This window comes from Gymnogyps californianus, chromosome Z (assembly GCF_018139145.2).
Source record: "Gymnogyps californianus isolate 813 chromosome Z, ASM1813914v2, whole genome shotgun sequence".
NCBI classification, from domain to species: Eukaryota; Metazoa; Chordata; class Aves; order Accipitriformes; family Cathartidae; genus Gymnogyps; species Gymnogyps californianus.
The window spans coordinates 72,005,016-72,023,867 of record NC_059500.1 but is presented as its reverse complement, the minus strand read 5'-3'; the positions used below and the strand labels follow the sequence as shown (position 1 = coordinate 72,023,867).

Sequence of the window (18,852 nt, the reverse complement as noted above, 5' to 3'; positions counted from 1 at the left end):
CTGAACATGCTATGTACAGTTAAAATACCATACCACTGCACCTTAGCTAATATAACCTGTTACTCTGTAGTGGCTCCCAGCTCTTGCAGAGAGTTGTGCTGCTGTGACCGTACTGCTCCCTTACATCTCCACACAACACTGTTTTGCTGTGCTGTGAGACAAACCCCACGGTACTTTGTAAATAACATATTTCCACATAAAAATCTCATGTTTGATGGGAAAATAAAGATTCTTCAAGGTACATGGACTGAAATTTCCTTTAATTAGTTAGACCATCAAGAGTGTGAAAAATCAGGACATGGGAAGAGAGCACAACCTTGATTTCTTCGGAAAACTCTTCCTGGAACGGAAGACTTGTTCCCAGAATGATTTGGTCAGTTGAAAGCTTGAAGTATCCTGATTTTTAAAATGGGATTTCAGCTGCATTGATAATTTACCTAAGATCAGTATTATAAGTTTAAAACCAAAATGACTCCACTGCTGAAGGACAGGCATTTAAAAATAGGTATGGGGCCAGATCTAGTAAAGGCCTCGCAAAATACAAGGCAAACAATGCAACAACTCACTTCTAGAATCTGCAAAGTGGAATTAAAACAGTGTTAGGCAATGCCTGCACTGCACATCTAGCCTATGAGACTCTGAACACGCTGCGTTTGTAGTTAGCAACTGAGGTTCACTGACTGCGCTTCCGCATCATTCAAGAAGCTGAAGTTCTTAATAGGAGAATGAAGAAAAACATACAGCACTTACGTCCACATCTTCACAGAAAGTAGCATTAGAACCATACTGAAGCTGGCACTGGTGATGTACATCATAAATCACTCCAGGAGCAATGATTGGGGACTTCAAAACTTCTTTTTGGGGGATATCATCCAGACAGAATCCCCACCCGCGGCTAAAAGACAAAAATTGCATATTAAAAAAACCCACCTACAACCACACTTTTTTAACACTTCTATACAGATTTTCAATATCTAATTCTTAATGGTAATTTTTTAGATGGCCTTTGGAAATAGTACTCCCAGATTCCAGCTAAGATATGCTGAAGTGCTGCTAACAAACAGCACTCCATCTAGTAAGGACAGGGTTACAAAGGCAAAACATAGCTTATCAAAGTGGAAATACTATGAGGTCATTATGGTTTGCAGAGTGGCTTCAGAGCACACCACAGCCTCTGCTTGAAGTTATACCATATTGCTGCTCTTAAGAAGAACATAATAAATTTGAACAAGTCACTGAAGTCAAGCACATCACTGTGGCCAAAGGTAAGGTTTATGATGTTCCATTAGAGTCCTTGATGGAAAGGCTTCTTTCTTCCTGATAACGGCAAGAAGCTGCAGGCTGCACCAAACCTGAGCCGATATGACAAGATCTGAGTTCACCTCCAGAAAGCAAGAATATAATGGAGCTTTTCCCAAATACTAAGTAAGCAATAAGCTTGGGGTATACCCTCCATGAGAATTAACTCAAGCGCACTACAAAAACCTACATCTAGTAATGTAATAATACAGGATTTACTTTAAACTCCACATAAACATCTCATACACATTTATTCATTCCAGGGAAATGCTATAACCTGATCACTCACTCTAGGAAACGTGTGATGTATTCCTTGCTGCACTGCGACCAGGTGAGTGGAGTAGGATCATACTGCAACTGTCGGGACATAATATATGGGCGCTTTCCAACAGGCTCACAGTCATTCTCTTTTCCATCGTGCTGGATACCAAAACTGGAGATAAAAAACAATATCTAGTAATTCCAGCTGCTTGGTTGTACCACAACACCTATCTATGAGTTCCACACTGTGCTTAAAAAGACACTAAAGTTGCTTCTTCTCCTGGTGGGCTGTACATACCTTTTGCTAAAAAAACCATATAGAAGATCTGACCCAAAGCCTACCAAAAAAATCTCCACTCCAACAAACATGTCTGTTATGTACAGCAGTACTGTCCAGCACAAAATAAAGAAGAGACTGCCAGAGACTATATTCAGGCATATTTTTAAGGGAGTCAAAACACTATTGCACAGTTGGGCTGGGAGTCACAGTTTAAACCTCAGTTATGTTAAAGCTGCTAAAGCTAAGAGCTTCCTAGCTCTTGGATCCCAGTTATTTCAGATTTGTACCACTTTAACTAAGATCAGGCTTTGTTACACTCTGTCTTACACTGTCTTATAATCACATCTCTATTGCTTGTTTCTTTTTAAATCTCTTTTGAGACAGAGATACCTTTTTCCAAATTACTGAATGGTCAGTGAACTAGCTTCCAACCTCCAGTCCTTCTTCCTATTTAGCTTTCTCAAACTGTGCCTTACAAACAGACCTCCACGGCAGGTCCTCCCAACATGGTTCTCTCCAGCTTCTCTGACTTATTAAGGGATTTCTTTATTCAACAACTTGGAAAAGTCATAAACTTTAAAAACTTTGGGTGGGATTCAGCTGATTAAACATGCATGCCTCCACGTCACCTCATTGTGAAGGAGATTATCTGAAATAATAATATACAAAGATATCGATCTATGAAGATGTTGACACCTACACTGTTAACATCTGAAGGTGTGGAGGCCCTTGTGTGAAAGAGCAGTGAAAACTGACTCAGGTCCTGATTCAGTCACACATCAGACAAAGTGAGCTCAAACCACTTAAGACTTTGTTTCTGAAAAATGTAATTGTACTATGACTCAAATGTTCCAAAAGTAGGGCATGATTTCAGTCTGAATCAACTTCAGTAGTGGGTCTGAGGTATAAAAGCAAGTGTGTCCCCTTAGTGACAGGCTCTTTTCCATGAACAGGGTCTGTTGACACAGGAGATGGCAAACATCTAGAGGGACAGTATGGGAGAGAGTTGACTTCTGGCATCTATCGAAGGAATGGGTGCACAGCTTTCTTCTCATTTTTTGTTCACCTGTTTTTAGAGACTTTTATTGTCCATATTTGAACTTTTTAACATATGTACTCTAACCTGGCTTGAGGGAAGGACAGTTTCATGTTAACAACAAACCCTACAGTATTCAGTTTTCTTTGTGGAGACAATTCTTACAGGCAAGGCCCTGTACCACTCCTGCAAAGGCAACTATAGCAGTACTCTGTCTCACAGCATCCAAAGGACAGTGAGTTACCAGCCATCCAGGCTAGACCAGGAGAAGGTTACACACAGCTCTATGGGGAAGAAGTGTCTTCTGATAACTAGTGTTAATGAAAAAAGCTCCCTGTCAGTCAGCAAGAGGTTGTGGGAACTAAGTAACTAAACCGAAAGCACCCAGATCCAATTGTAATGATTTCAGTATTATTTACTTATACGATTTCCTTTCTGGCAACTGAGGGGTTAAAGAAAGAAACGCCAATTAATGAGTGAGAGCATCAATACTTGAGTAATCTTTGTATCCGATTATTATTATTATTATTATTATATCCCATCAGGAAAGACAGACTTCATCCTTACTGGTGGTTGGGTGCATAATGAAAGTAATGTGATTGTAGATACAGCAGTGAACATGTCACCTAGTCAAGCAACATGGTCCACCTGAAAAGTGCAGGCATTACAGACAAACTGGAGTATCCATGAGATAGGCCTCTACCCTGGGGAAAACAGCTCAGTGTCAAAACAGATTCAAAAATCAGAATTTTTTCAGGTAAGTTTAATAAACCAACTAACCAGCCAAAACACCCTTAGAAATTGGAAATAATAAGAAATCTAGTTTCAAGCAAAAATACCCTATCATAAAAAAGCTGTGTCCAAAACTAAAATCCCAGGAACTCTAGTTGACTTGAACCTACGTGTAGCCACAATAGCAATATCAACATACAGAAGATACCAGTTATTAAGAAATGCCCAAATGTGACTTTATTTGTTTGTCAGAAAGGAGAACAAAGACTTGATATTTCTGTGAAGTTTGACTGCTTGAATTAAAAATGGTTTCTAGTTAATCTACAGTATTGAAATAGCTTGATATAATGAAACAGGTATGTTTTATGTAAATGATTTGGAGTGATTTGGAGATCACCTAAAGTAATTGCATAGTATTCAGTATATGTTTGGAAAAATTAGCACGATTAAGTGATGCTTCTTTGTAGCTTAATTATTTCAGCCTGAGGTACTGCCCTAGCAGACCGTGTTAAAAAGGGGCAGAATGAACAGTTGTAAATATAAACAAAGGTCAAAGGCTTAAGAATCTCTTTCTTATTCCTTTGCTTAGAAAAAACAAACACAGTTTTGATTTTAATAATAGAGACATTAACTCACTCCTTGTTTTGTTTCTGTCTGGCAATTTGAGTATTAACATACAAATAACAAATTAAACTCAGCTAGGTCCCCTCTTCACTTTCAACTATACCTGTGTCCAAGTTCATGAGCAATAGTGAAAGCCAACGGAAGGCCAGAATCTTCATTGATGTTACAGCTTCTGTGAGGTTGACACATGCCTGACAGATGAGACAAACCTAAGGTTTCACATGGACGATTCATGCCAGCACAAATGTCCTTTCTAGAATCACAAAAGAGATGTGCCATTAAAAGAGCTTAAAAACAACTGTAGAGTGTCACTTACATTGGGTGATAAGTCTCCATCTTATAATGTATCAGTGCTAATCTGCATTTTAAGCAAAGCATAGTGTTAACATTTTTACAAACATATATGCAACAACAACATGCACTTGTTCTGCTACTATCATATTATACTGCTATAATTTGTAGCCAATATTTATGTTGCTGTAGTGCCTAAATACATATGTTTATTGTCAACTCACATAAGAAAAAGTTTTAAAACCGCCACCTCTGACAGCGTTTTGAGGAATGGTTTATTAAACTCACCATAATTCAGCTGCATTCAGGTGAACTGTTTGAAGTCTGTTTATTTGGAGAGGTAAACCACACATCATTGTGAGACTTCTTTTTCTCATTCTTATTTTAAGATTTGTTGACTCTCTTCTTTAGTGCACCACTTGAGGGTTTTTTTTTGTGTTGGATTTTTTTTGCCTGACAGACTTTAACTTAGGACCTTTTTTTGCAGACCTTAGACCCAATCTTTTCTCTCAGTTGTGTGCAGACTGGATCCATTTTTACGGACCTGTAGAAGTTCTGTTTCAGGCTCTGCCACAAACTCCCTGTGCAACCTCAGACATCACCTTTAAGTTTTCTGTACCTCCCTTGCTCACACGTAAAAAAATATTTTGCGTCTCCTTAAATACAGAGATAATACTTAAAAATCATACACTTTAAAGCTTAAAAATAAATGGCACTGTGTTCGCAAAATACTCTTCCATTCTGAGCTGCACCTGTATATTACTTTAGGATTTGTCATTATGGAATTGTTCATCTATATGCTACATTGTTTTGGTATATTGTCTCAAAGAAGAATAGAGAAGTGATTGAGCACAAAATGAGACAGGATCAAGTGGGGAAAATGACCTGAGCTCTGCAAATTGTTAATCTATCGAGACACAGAGATCTCAATTTCCTGACTAAGATGCATCTCTAATAAAACACCCACATGCATACATAAAGTGTTATATGTACTTTGAAAACAAATGAAAAACAATCTCTTTAAAAGGTACAGCAGGTCTAACTTTAACCACTTGTTTTTATAATATAGCTCATATTCTCTGCCTGTATGAGTGTCAGACACGCTCACACTAGGTTATTTTTGCATTAACACTGTGTTTCAGAAACAGCATGTCTTCATCAGACCACTTTACTGGCTTCTATGCAGGACGAACTAAATGACGGCATGAGACTATAAAAAAAATACCATCAGCAAAAACCCGCAACTAAACAATAGTCAGCCACAGCTGCTGAACTGCTGCACACCTGGTTAGAAGGACAGCCACGTCGTGGTGTGTAGGGTTGACATCACTCTTGGGATTGACGCTCTTTTGCCATTTGCAGAAGCTGGCTAGTGTCTTATCAGCATGGTGAACTATCTTCAAGCCTTGCTAATGGGAAATGAAGGAAAATATTATTGTAAAGATCACACTGCACTGCAATAACATGTCAGTTAATTTAGCTGTGAAGCTGCGTAATCTTTGAAATGCAATTGATGATGCTTTTGCCTAAAGCTAAAGCCATCATTAGAAGCAATGACATCTATTTATCTAATATATTGAATATTAAGTTAAAATGTTGACATTTTTGTAATTGGTGCAGCTAAAGGAAAAATTAAATGCAGAAATTTACATAGTTTTTGGTGAGCTTCATAAGATCCAACAATGAATTGAAACTTTGAAACAAACATTTTATATTCTCTTGAAAGCAAGTTTTCCTCTAAAGAGAAGGTAAAGAATAATTAGTGTGGGACTTCATGCTCAAGTTTGTCACTCAATGTTATGTGAACAATGTCATGCTCAGGGAACTACTACATTTCTAAGGGCATATTTCTTTCACAATATTTTTCAATTCCAAAGAGAAACAATGCAGTCATAGATGTTTCTTCCTCATCTTATTACTACATAGTATACATGCAAGTTACTGAAATTTCTTCTGAAATACAAAGTATGGAAAATAAATTCATTCAAAAACATATTTTCTCATTTCTGGTCTTGGGCATTCACTGTATCTTGCCTCAGTTTACTCTATTTAAGTAAAGTAAACTTTTTACAAAGCATCTAAATAACTGTTACCAGATAGTAATTTCTGGGTAACTTAAAACCAAATTTTGAAAGATATCCAACACTGCCACTTCCAACATTGCCATGCTCAACTGAACAGGAATCCATGGTTTATTATCAAAACAGCCACAGAAATTTAGCAAGTAAACTTAATTGGAGGTCACCATGGACTTCAGGTCCTAATTGTCCTGTTAAGATGCGAACTACAGTTTTTGGGCTGCCTATTCTTACACTGAGGGCTATAAGGATAGACTCTATCCTAATAATTATTTCTGAAGACATAGCCTGGCCCCAAGGCTTGGTTCACTGCCTTCAATAGCATTGGGACCATCCAGCTTGTGGCTATAAATCATAAGCCACTCAGAAAATCCCCTTAATGTGTTCCTACAGTCAGAGCAAGCTATGTCATGCACAGTGTTTTAAAAATAACTATAAAATGATGGCAATCAGCATGTATTTAAGCACATAGCAACATATTTGTGAACGAGAGACATTGGAAACTACCAATATATAGCTAGTTTACAGCAATTAGCATCTGCTTAGTCCTCATTTTTTTGTTTTGAAAGAGATCTAAAAAGAAAAATGTGTGTTTGAGCTGCACAGTAACAGATTTACTTATTCAGAGACCTGCAAATACTATAGCATTACACTTTATAATACATTTCAGGTAATGCTAGGTAATTAGATTCTGAGTGATGATGCATAATTTCTGTTTCTCATCTAATCTTCCTTGGCATCCCATGTTCTTTTGACACTGGGGAGATTCCACTTCCCCGTTCCTAATTTGCCTGTTTTAATTACATTTTCCTTGGCGATTTTATGCAGAAATGCCTGAAGTCATCAGCTAAATACTTTGCTATCGAGGGTAGCCTTTATTCTAAAAAAAGACGCGCCAAAAATTAATAGAAGAGTAAAATGAACACATTATTTTAAGCAAATAAACCCTCCTCTCCATAATTATAGCTCAATGCATTGAACTCCCAAGTTTTACAAGTGACATTTTGAGGAAAATAAAAACCTTACCTCCTCCTCCTCAAAGAGAATGAGCCGGACCAGCACAATGTGAATTGCATTGCCAATGCTTGGATCGTGGAACAACCCTGTGACCTGTGCCAGAGCCAGGAGGTATGAGATTAACTGATTCCTCTATAGCAGAACAGGACTTTAGAGAGAAAATACGACATTTACTTCAAGCACACTGTTCATCTTGGGGTAAGGGTGTTGTTTTGTTTTTTGAATCCTCAAGGCACTTCATTGAAAGTTTACTGAAATGCAATAAACGTTAGAACTACTGCAAAGGGAAGCTCTGCCAAATGAGTGATGATACAGGATTTGGCAAAAGTTACTAAGCTAAAGAGCAAAGGCACACACAAGACCATTTTATGTCCATTTCTCTTTCAAGAACTTCAGAGTTCTTAAAAAACACTAGCAGAAAGAACGTGACATCTAGAGTCACATAACACTGATGGAGAGGTCCACTCAGGGTGCAAAAAAACTAGCATATCAAATCGTTCTGTTTTGATTTGACAGGAATCAGCTTCTGCCACAACAAAGTAAAAATTAGTCAGTACTAGGCAAAGAGAAAACAGTTAAATGATGGATACTCTTGTGTTTTCACAGCACAGAAGAGGATGATGAGAACAAAAGCAAAGATAATGAATCCATTAAAAAAAGAATCCACATAAAAAAAAGAGCACAAACTCAACTCAGCAAAAATTTGACCCAAATGTCATAAGCATCATCACAACACTGAATTAGGCAGGAGGAAAGGGAATCAGAACAGAAGATAGTCATAACCTGTCTATATGTGAGCTATGCCATATATCACAAGAAATACGAATGGACAAAATGGATTGTATTTGGGTCAAAACTGTTTTGGAGAAGACCATTAAAGGAGATATTACCAAAATGAAGTGGAAATTGTGTTTACAAAGGTCTGATTTGGATATGGGTCTTTTTCAAGGTACTAGACTGAAAACTGAATCATTGTGAGTAACCCTAATATCTCAGGTACAGACCGCAGAGAAAATGTTAAGACTTGTTTGCTCCTGAATCTGATCATGACAGGGTTTTATTCCACATGTTTTCCCTGTGTGGACAAAACCTCACGTGCTCAAACCAACTTTGTGTCTGTTTAATCAGGCTCACTGCCTCAGTAGCTAGCCAGACTGCTCAGGGCACAGTTGGGAACATACTGTACAAACATAAGGGGCAAATTGGTTACCATGGCTAGAATTACACTGTGATTAATTTCACATATATTACACACGTACCATGATAACGACATAGAAGACATCCTCAATAGACTCTCCAAGGTCAATATCTACTATGATACAGATAATAACAGAAGACATATCTGTAGGCAGTCTCATGAAACACTATTGCTTTTCCCAGATCAACTTACATTTTGAAACTTGCCACACAGGAAAACATTGAAAGTTAAACTTTTCTTTTTTTTGCAATGTGGACTTTGTATTATAGGCAGGATACTTATCTGGAAAAACAGTTGTACTGGTTTTAACTGGGACAGAGTTAACTTTCTTCATAATAGCTCATATGGTGCTGTTTGGATTTGTGACCAAAACAGTAACATACTGATATTTTAGCTCTTGCTAAGTTACTACGATTTCCACTGGGCTCCTGCGTGCCTTTCTCACGCACAGACATGGGAAAGAATCCATATGCTTAAAACTGTATAATTTCTCTCTGTTGCTGTAGCTACCAACCTGAAATCACCAGTGAGCAACAGGTTCCAGGGGAGACAGGGAATTTCAGTGGAAAGAAAATTAGTGCTAGCATTTATAGCTATGAAACTTCTCTCACTTAAAATCCAGAGAAAAATTATACCTATGCACCTATGCAAAATATAAGGTAAAAAATACTTTAAAATACAGAGTTTCAATGAACATATATGAATGATATTACATTTCTTTCAGTGAACAATGTTACAGACTTGTTTCAAGGAGATCAGTAACATAATCAAGTTAAAATTTGCTTCATTCATCTATCTAAAAAAAGGAAATATTTTACATACCATATTCATTATAGTGAGGATATATGATTCCACATGGTCACTTCCATGATATTCAACCATCTTACTGTCTGCAACCACAAGCGTCTCCACCCATCGCTCCTTGCTGACAGAGCGCCGAGAAACCTTTCTGACAGCCATATGATTTTGTTCCCATCTCTCCCTCTGATTCTGCTGCTGTTTGAAAAAGCTGAGGGTATCTGGAAGAGTAAGAAGCAATGCTGACTTGAAAATATTTTTAAGCTTGATTTGAAGTGTATGGCTGTAACGCTTGCAGACAGAATGGCAGCATTGCAGAATCACAGGATGATATAGGTTGGAAGGGACTTCTGGCTGCCACCTACCTGACCCACAGCAGGGCCAACTCCAAAGTGACACCAGCCTGCTAAGGGCCCTGTCCAGTAAAGTTCTGAATACCCCCCTAGATGGATTAAACGTGCATCCAGAAATTCCCCCTACTCAAACACCAGGGATTAAGGTGCGAGACAGAGCCAAGCTAAAAAAATTGAATTGGGGATGCTACTTTCAAGGAATTTCTCTTCTGTGGTTTGCTCTAAACTCGCTAACGACACCAGTTCATATTTAAAATAAGGAATATGCTTTCTCCACAGGTAGCTCTTATTCTTAGCAGGACGGCACGTCAAGCCCAGTGCTGTGGCACATCCAGGAATGGTTTGTTCTGTGCATGGAAAATATCCCTGAAGAGTGGGGACACTTCACCAGTAGGTGTCATCTAAATACCAGCCAGGCAGACGGCCGTGGGCTCCTCAGCTGCTGTCATGTCTGACTGACAGGCGAGACACCTTTTCCACTATAATTTTGGGATCTGTGCATCTAAAGCCTTTTGGGAAGAAGTCTTTGCTCTGCAGAGTTGCTAGCAACTTTGCACAGCACTCAGTGGGGCTAATTACTCTCCACTGATTCTAGCTTTGCACACCAGCTGACTGTGTTACCAGGGGAATACCGGGGATGTAAATACCCCTAGGCCTGAAAAAGAAGTGAGAGATGCCAGTTTGACAGCAACTGGTGGCATTTTTCCAAGCCAGAAGCCAGAGAAACACTTCTACAGTGCTGGGATTGCCCGAGTCCTAGGAAGGATCAGGAGCGCTTGTTGCTATTACAGATACTGCAGCAGTCCTTTGGCATCTCACTCATGGAAGAGGATGTCCTTATTCCAGATGGGGCACATCTGCAGGCCAGAAAGACAGCTCCTGCCTCAAAGTGCTTACAGCCTGTGCGGCATTACCCCACTCCTGTGTGGCAGGGGACAGTCATCCAGCATTACCTTCACCTCCCAGCACTACTAAGTGTTGAGGGACAGTTACCCAGACCACTTCTCCCTTGAAGAATGGATGACCTGGCAGCTAGGTACCAAATTTTGTGTTCACACCAGCAGAAGATCTGTTACACCTTTGTCATGAACGTGTTGCTTGCCGTTTAGAAGACTTAAGTGCAGCCAGAATGTATTGTGGCATCTCGCGTGTCTACAAAATGTGGCACCACTGGACTATTAATGATGTGTATAATACATCTGTCAGCGTAAAAGGTGCTTGATATCTTGGTTTACTGTATATGTGCAAAAGAAGATTCACAGGTTTTTAGAAATTCTCTGAGGTCAGTCTGAAAGATGCCTAGAGAAAGAAATGCTGGTACTGATAACACATTATATGTAAAATTGAAAAATGCCACATTAATAACCAAAACTACAGCAGCCACATCACATTTAGAACTGAGCCGCAGTGCACAAGTTTGCAGTACACAGCAGCTCCATTAGTTGACACATGCTGTGACGAGTTAGCACTGCGTCGCAGAACCAGTTCAGGATTTCAGCCAGCACCAGGCACATACCACCACAACGCACACAAACCTACAAACCTACTGCAGTCAGGTTCATTCTACTAGATGGAAACCTGTACGTCCCTGGACCACCTTTTAAAGGATACTGTATGAAGCTGAATTAATATACTATGCAGAATGTCATGTATTCTATATTGTAGATTTATACTATAATAAATAAATAAATAAATAAAAATAGTTGCAAGTAGATTTCTTTTTGCATGAACTGGCATTTGCATTTTAAAAGATGCTGAAAGTACTACTTGTGAAGGACAGAGAACCATAACATTTTTGACCTGCTTGGCAAGGCAAACAGCATAAAAAAATAATTGAATGTAAGAGAAGTTTGAATAAATGTAAATAAATTCCAATAAACATGTAAGCTTGTAATTTTTACTATCTGTACACTGTCACAATAAAGAGCCCAAGTATATCAATTTCCTTTGTGATTACCAACCCAAATCACTTGTCAGTGTCATCCTGTGCACCCACACAAAGAGACTTTGTCCTGTAGATATGTCAACTAGTAAAAAAAGTTAGTCAATAAAGAAAGTTGCCTTCCCACCAAGCTAAGGGACTCAAAGAAAGGCATACATTTTTGTATCTTAATCTTGAAGAATGAGCTGCATGGAAAAATAGCTTCTTGTCTATATGGAAGAATATAATTCGTGAGTAAAGACAAAGAAAAGAAAGTGGGTGGTTTATTTGGTTTTGTTTGTTTGGGAGTTGGGGGGTTTTCTTTCAAGAGATGGGAAATGGACTATCCTTGGATAGTCTATAGGACTAGTCCCTGTAGCAACTATCACTGCTATAACCTCTACCCTAACCCCACTAACCCAGGCTGCAGCATCACTCCTGCTGTCTCCCTCAATCTTTCTTCAGTTACTGCAATAGTCATCTCTATGAGGGGCTATTTATGAGCTGCATTCATTAGTCTCCCTTGTACATTTGCATGGTTTTCAGCATTCTTTTTTCTATGAAGCACAGTTCTCAGTATCTACATTTTATGGGTTTTGTGCTGAGAAAAACCTTCCCCACAGCTATCTGAACAAAAAATTCTGTTCAGATTGCTGGTTAAGTGATTTGTTTATGGCCAAATAAAACATCATGCTAGCTGTCAGGCTTTGTATTCACATCTAGCAAAGAGTTTTGTCTGGACAGATGATAGCACTGGAGGTAAAAATGTTTAAAGCCATACAGACTGCAACAGTGAACAATCCTCAGGGAAAACTCTGGAGTCCTGGTTAAACATGAGGCTATGTACCACAGGAAAATCTCAGAAGAGATTGGAGTTGTGAGAATTAATGCCAGGTAGCAAGAGGATTCTGCAGACAAAACTCTCTCCTCAATGACCGATCCTCTCTGGTCCAGGGATCTAACCTGGAACAGTGTCATCTAAGGACTGGATCCCCCGCTATATTAAGTCTCCTGGCAGCTTTTTTAGTTAGATGAAGCAGAGAGGGAGAACCTCTGGGAGCTACACTAACATACAGGCAGCTATAAAGTATGGTTCTACTTCTGGTTTTATGTCTCTCCAAATGACGATTGTCTCTGTTAAGCTTTTCATTCTGAAGTAAGTAATTTCACCTTGCTTTTACCTTAAATTAGCAAAGTGTTGCAAGTGATTTCAGATTTGCTGAGAAATCCCAGGCACCCTGTTCTCCAGGAATGGAAATCTTGGCTAGGAGCCCACCAGTTCAGGAATACCCAAGAAGTGCTGGATGGTCTGAGACCTAGTAACATAGAGTACTGTCTGAGAAAAGTCTGCCTCCCCATACTCTTCCATCATAACTGCTGACCACAGCACACTCCACAAGCAGCAGAAGAGAGAAAGGACGTACTTGAACCCTGAAAGTTTCCATGTATTTTTGAGAAAGAGATAGAACACAGGTAGATATAGTGCTGGAGTCCTTAGGAATAGAAATGAAGGTACTGCTGAAAGTATACCCAGGACAGTTTAAGACTAAATAAAAAGAAGGTTGGTAAGAGATTCGGCTAACAAACTGCATGAAATTCAAGCAGCAATACTCAGAAGTTTCTATCTGTTGTGGGAGATAATTTTGCAGATGTGAGGCTTTTATTAGAAGACCTGATTCAGCCAAACAAGTCACACAGAATGTTCCATAAGCCATATGTGAGATCCAGCCATATCACTGTATAACCAGGAGAAATGGTGTAGATGACAACATTTCATCAACTTCTAGTTAGAAATGGCTGATGAATTTCAGCAAAAGGGTTGGTTTTTTAAATCAAAATCCAAATTGTTTTTAGTGAAAAATAAAAATGTCTCCTGAAACTAGCCATACAAATCCTACTTGACTAATTCAACAACATACAGGACCCACAACCCTCGGCTACAAGGAAAGATTTTAAGTTAACTGTAAGTCTCAACTATATATGAAAAAACAGTACTGTACAAACTTCTCCATTACAGGTTAAAGCTACATGGCTTCTGTGTAGGAAAGAAAAGTTATATTCTCTCTTTTAGCAAATAAATTCAACTTTTCATTAGATGACAACAGAACTATATCATAATTTGCCAATCCCTATTAAGAAAGAGCTTTCTAACCTTTAAGAAGTAATGTCAATAGACTCACTATAAAAAACATTTAAATTGTTCTTCACTTTGAACAACTCATCCACTCAAAATGTTGCTTGATTAGGGTTTTTTGTTAATTTCTGCCTTTTTCCCCTCAAAATCCCTTAAAGAACAGATATGACTCACCTCACTTAGAGGCATTATGTGAGATTTCCATATCAAAGGGGGTTTTTTCCACTTTTGTTTCCTGCAGGTGTTGCTCAAGCAAGAGCGGAGCATACAGTGCAACACAAGGGGACCTCAGGGTGCTAACTGCACACAGCCACCTTTCATCATCTTTGCAGATACACAGGGCTTTGAAGAAGCAAGGTGAAAATGTCTGGAAATTCCCAGAAGAGGAGAATGCAGCCTACGATTGAAGGCTGTCAGACAAAATATAGTAGTACTGATTTATGTCTTCACTTTCTCTCCTCACCTCCTTTCTCTTTGTGCAAGAGCTCTTTCATTTTTACCACTCTATATTATTCACAGTCAAAACGCTACATCTCCAGACATCAGGTATGAACGATGCTAGGGATGCTAGACTAATAAATCCCACACCGTTCAGAACTTGCTACATTATGATTTTTCCTATAACCTTCACTTTGTCTTTGTTCTAAGACGTGCCTTTAGTTTAAGTATTAACAAAAGACTATAGTTTTCAAGTGAGTTCTTCAAGAGGTCAATAAACTCTGTTGAAACAGAGCCATTGTACAAGGGAAGATGAATAAACATATGAAATCATCATTAATAACATTAACCTAGCACTAAAAAGTACACACAAGTCGAACCACAGACTAAATACAGGAAAGGCTGAGGAGTGACTCAGTTAGTAAGAGTTAAAAGCATAGTAAGGCAAAAGTTTTCAGAAAAGTGATTATTATCCGATCAGCTTTGGGCTAGATCTAATAAAGTACTTGGGATTTCCCAGGACAGTGCTCTAGCCACCACACTTCTGGATAAAGACGGTGGCACCTTCTCCTCTTTCACTTATGAAGGAAGAGAGCAACTCTAATAGCTGATTTACTGCAAGAACTTACTAATTATTCATAAAACTCAAATACAGTAAGTGAACTCCTTCCCCTATTCTAACTATCCCTGTGGAAATAAATAAGGCAAATATCTAGGAAAGCTCAGTGAAACCAAATACACTAGAAATTTTGTACACATAGTGTCTTCTTATACATACAATCGTGGTTACAAACACCCATAACAAAACTAAGCCTGGATGCTGACAACGTGAGAGTAAGGGCTCACATGCTATATGGAAAAACTGTTGTAAAACAAGGAAGAAAGGATGTGACTTTAAAACAGAACAGGTAACCAAAGCAGCTCTTTTTATAAGCATTTCTGAAACAGGCTAAGCTAAATCACACAAATGCTTTCTGAGTGTGAAGCAGTGTTCACACAGCAAACTATTACAGCTATTTAATCACATACTTCCCCATGTTGACAACCCTCAAGTCCCAACAAAAATAAGCACAGAGAAGGAAAGCTTACAACTTTGCAAACTTTGTTTAACATTCCTGCTGTCAAAAACATGAAGTATCAAACAGTGGAGTCACATCACTCTAATGCAGAATGAAGCTAAAATTGGACCTGTGTTGACTGATGCACTTAATCCGATACTACTGCTGAGTGTGTCTGCCACTCTTTACCACTTACGCTGGAAGGATGGAATGATAAATGTTTTGGGCCACTGGCATCAGGAGGTACATAGAGAACAAAGCCGTGGGAAACAGCTATGCCTGGAGCTGCCTACATTTTGCAACCATGATTTTCCTTCTGCCTGAATGTTCTTATTTTTTTCCCCAGGGATTAAACCCAAGTCAATAAGGGACAATAAAAAATTATAGCTGCATAAGATGCTTTTCTAGGAGTACAGTACTCAATGTCATTTGAACTTTCCATGCTCATTCACTTGGTAACTTCAGTGGCTGGTTCCTCTTATTTTGGTGAAAACATGGATGTGATGGATTAGAATAACAAGGTGACTTTTCTATGAATTTATCTAGCACTTGCTAAAAAGGCATCCGAAAACAATTTAACTTGCAGAACAATTCTATTTTCATTTGATGAAAAACAAGTATCTTCCAAAACAGAATACATCTCACTGTAAGACAAATCTGCAGATTAAAAATTCCCAATAAATTATGTCTATGTCTCAATGTCTCTTACCAAATAATTTAAGAACTGTTGACCTAAGAATGACAGAGAAAGGCAGTTTTCAGGACCCATTATGATGCAAATGAGAATTTAAACACATGGGCTTTATTAATAATTTTTCTTCTTTTTACATATCTATATGAAAATTCATTTGCACAAAATTAATGCAAATAACTGAAAGTGACATCTTGAAGTAGTTGTCTGTGCATTGTCAGGGTTGATCTGCTTTCCAGCAAGGTTAAGCGAATAGCATCCAGAAGCTCTTGAATCAGACTCAAAAAATTTCTATTAATGTTCCATAAATTTCATTCACATCATAATGAAGAAAAACCAAACTGGTTATATGCTGGTGATCAGAGGTCACCAACCTGGTTAAGTCAGGAATAAGAATAAGGCTAAAAGACTATAAGGATCTCATTCACTACAAGAAAGACACTGAGGTGCTGGAGCGTGTCCAAAGAAGAGCAACTAAGCTGGTGAAGGGTCTGGAGAACAAGTCTTATGAGGAGCAGCTGAGGGAACTGGGGTTGTTTAGTCTGGAGAAAAGGAGGCTGAGGGGAGACCTTATTGCTCTCTACAACTACCTGAAAGGAGGATGTAGCGAGGTGGGTGTCGGTCTCTTCTCCCAAGTAACAAGTGACAAGTTGCGCCAGGGGAGGTCTAGATTGGATTTAGGAAGAATTTCTTCACTGAAACGATTATCAAGCATTGGAACAGTCTGCCCAGGGAAGTGGTTGAGTCACCATCCCTGGAGGTATTTAAAAGGTGTGTAGATGTGGCGCTTAGGGACATGGTTTAGTGGTGGACTTGGCAGTTTTAGGTTAGTGGTCGGACTCAATGATCTTAAAGGTCTTTTCCAACCTAAATGATTCTATGAATCTATTCCCTAAGCTTGCATGCTGCAGGCAAGTTTCTGCAGGCACTACAGAATTCAGCAGTGAAAGAAAGTGTTGAAACTCTGGAAGGACACATGTTTTGTGGAGCTTCTTGGACATACGGACAAGAAGACAGTTATGAACCAGCAGGACCCAGAAACTGGCAGCACAGATCTCTGGAGTGCCCATTAGTTCTTCGAAGTTACGTGTGATTTCCACGACAGGCACTCATTGCAGGCTGCCCTAATGCCAAGCTTCAAGAGATGGTGAGAACCTAGGAATGGTGGACAGAGAGTATCAACACAAGGAAAGGTGCCAGAAAAAAGCAAAACTATGCTGGAAGAGGCAAAGGACAGGAAAGGACTACTAAGGGTTGTAATTCCAAGGATTTGGGCAGTGTGAGCTATTTAGATGGAAGGTTTGCTCTTTGCATGTGGTTGGGACAAGAGAGGAACATAGTTTTCAAGCTGTGGAGATTGCAACCAGACACTATAGGGACTTGAGAGTCAGCTGAAAGGGGCCTCCACCTCCTGGGCTTTAATAAGTTGTGTACCCAGCGGCAGGCTGGGTGCTGTACCACAGGGACTGGGGAGGGCCATTCCTCTTGGGCAAAAGCCATTAAGGCAGCTTATGTACCCACACTTACATATTTGAATTCACAATACTAACCGAATCTAAAACTGGTGAACATTTGCAGTCCTCTCGTCAAGAAAAAATGACTCAGAATAATCACATTCGATTCAGGGATTATAAGTAAACTGGTGCATTTCCTTGTGCAAACATTTTACTTCAGAAATGTTGTGCAGCTCCTCTTTTATCAGACACCAAATTCTACATGGTAGAGCTACCTATCAAAGTCCTAAAATGAAGAAACATTTTCTTTTGTTCCCCAACAGAACCACAAGCTGAAGTACTGCAAAGGAGGCAGGTATGTCAGCATAATGCTCTCCTCTGGTCCATAAAGTGCTTCCTTCCACACCGGTCCATCCTCCAGCCAGGGTATAAGTTTCGTGTGGTTTGACCAGGGATAAACAGCTGCAGAGCAGAAGGGGAGGGTTTGGGATTCCCCTTGAGGGAAAACAAGAGGCCTCTCTTCCCACTTGCAGTCTTGCTCAGCTCTCTGCAAATACTTTGAGATTTCCCTGCACCTCCCTGGAGAGGACAGACTGCTGCTCCGTACACCCAACATGCCCATATTAGCTTTTTCAGCCTTGCAACAACTGAGAAAGGACTCCCTCCACACAGACACACTTCACAAAATCCTCTCTGTACTATCACCATCACCACAAAACCAATATGCCCAGCACTATTTTGCCTGTTTATGCTCCCCCATGCAGAACCAGAAATGTCGGGTGGGTTTAAGAGCCTCTTCTAGGTCTCCAAGAGCCGACCTGTGCACCACAGGAACTCCTCTCTGTTAATGCAAAACCAGCCACTTACGTCTCTCTGTGTTTGCATATGATCAGTACAGAACCAGCTGGGACCAGCTGCTCCTGCCTCCTCTCATGGAGGGATAGGAAGTCAGAGGCAAACACACAGAGGCAGCACAGAGTAGCTGCAAGATGCCACCACTCCTGTGTTTACCCAGCCTGTTGGGTGGTCCCAAAACAGGATGCAGCCTCCCTGCGGGATGCAACCCTGCTCCAGCTCATAGCTTCACCCTCACAAAGAAAATTCCAAGTTAACAAGAACTGAATCTCAGCATTTTGGTTTGCAACTGTCTGTGAAAAGCATGGCTGCTGAACTAAAGCTATTTCACGTC

The 18,852-nt window shown here is 39.5% G+C and overlaps 1 protein-coding gene across 1 annotated transcript in view; it reads right to left on the bottom strand.

The window, feature by feature from the left end:
- The window catches only part of ADAMTS12 (ADAM metallopeptidase with thrombospondin type 1 motif 12), a 170,428-nt gene that overhangs the window by 66,233 nt on the left and 85,343 nt on the right, over window positions 1–18,852 (bottom strand). Inside the window, exons 4-9 of the mRNA XM_050913345.1 lie at window positions 9,639–9,835; window positions 7,628–7,711; window positions 5,808–5,932; window positions 4,336–4,485; window positions 1,589–1,732; window positions 751–895 (exon numbers count right to left, since the gene is read on the bottom strand). Of these exons, the coding sequence (XP_050769302.1) occupies window positions 751–895; window positions 1,589–1,732; window positions 4,336–4,485; window positions 5,808–5,932; window positions 7,628–7,711; window positions 9,639–9,835 (845 nt within the window). The remainder of the gene's footprint in view (window positions 1–750; window positions 896–1,588; window positions 1,733–4,335; window positions 4,486–5,807; window positions 5,933–7,627; window positions 7,712–9,638; window positions 9,836–18,852) is intronic.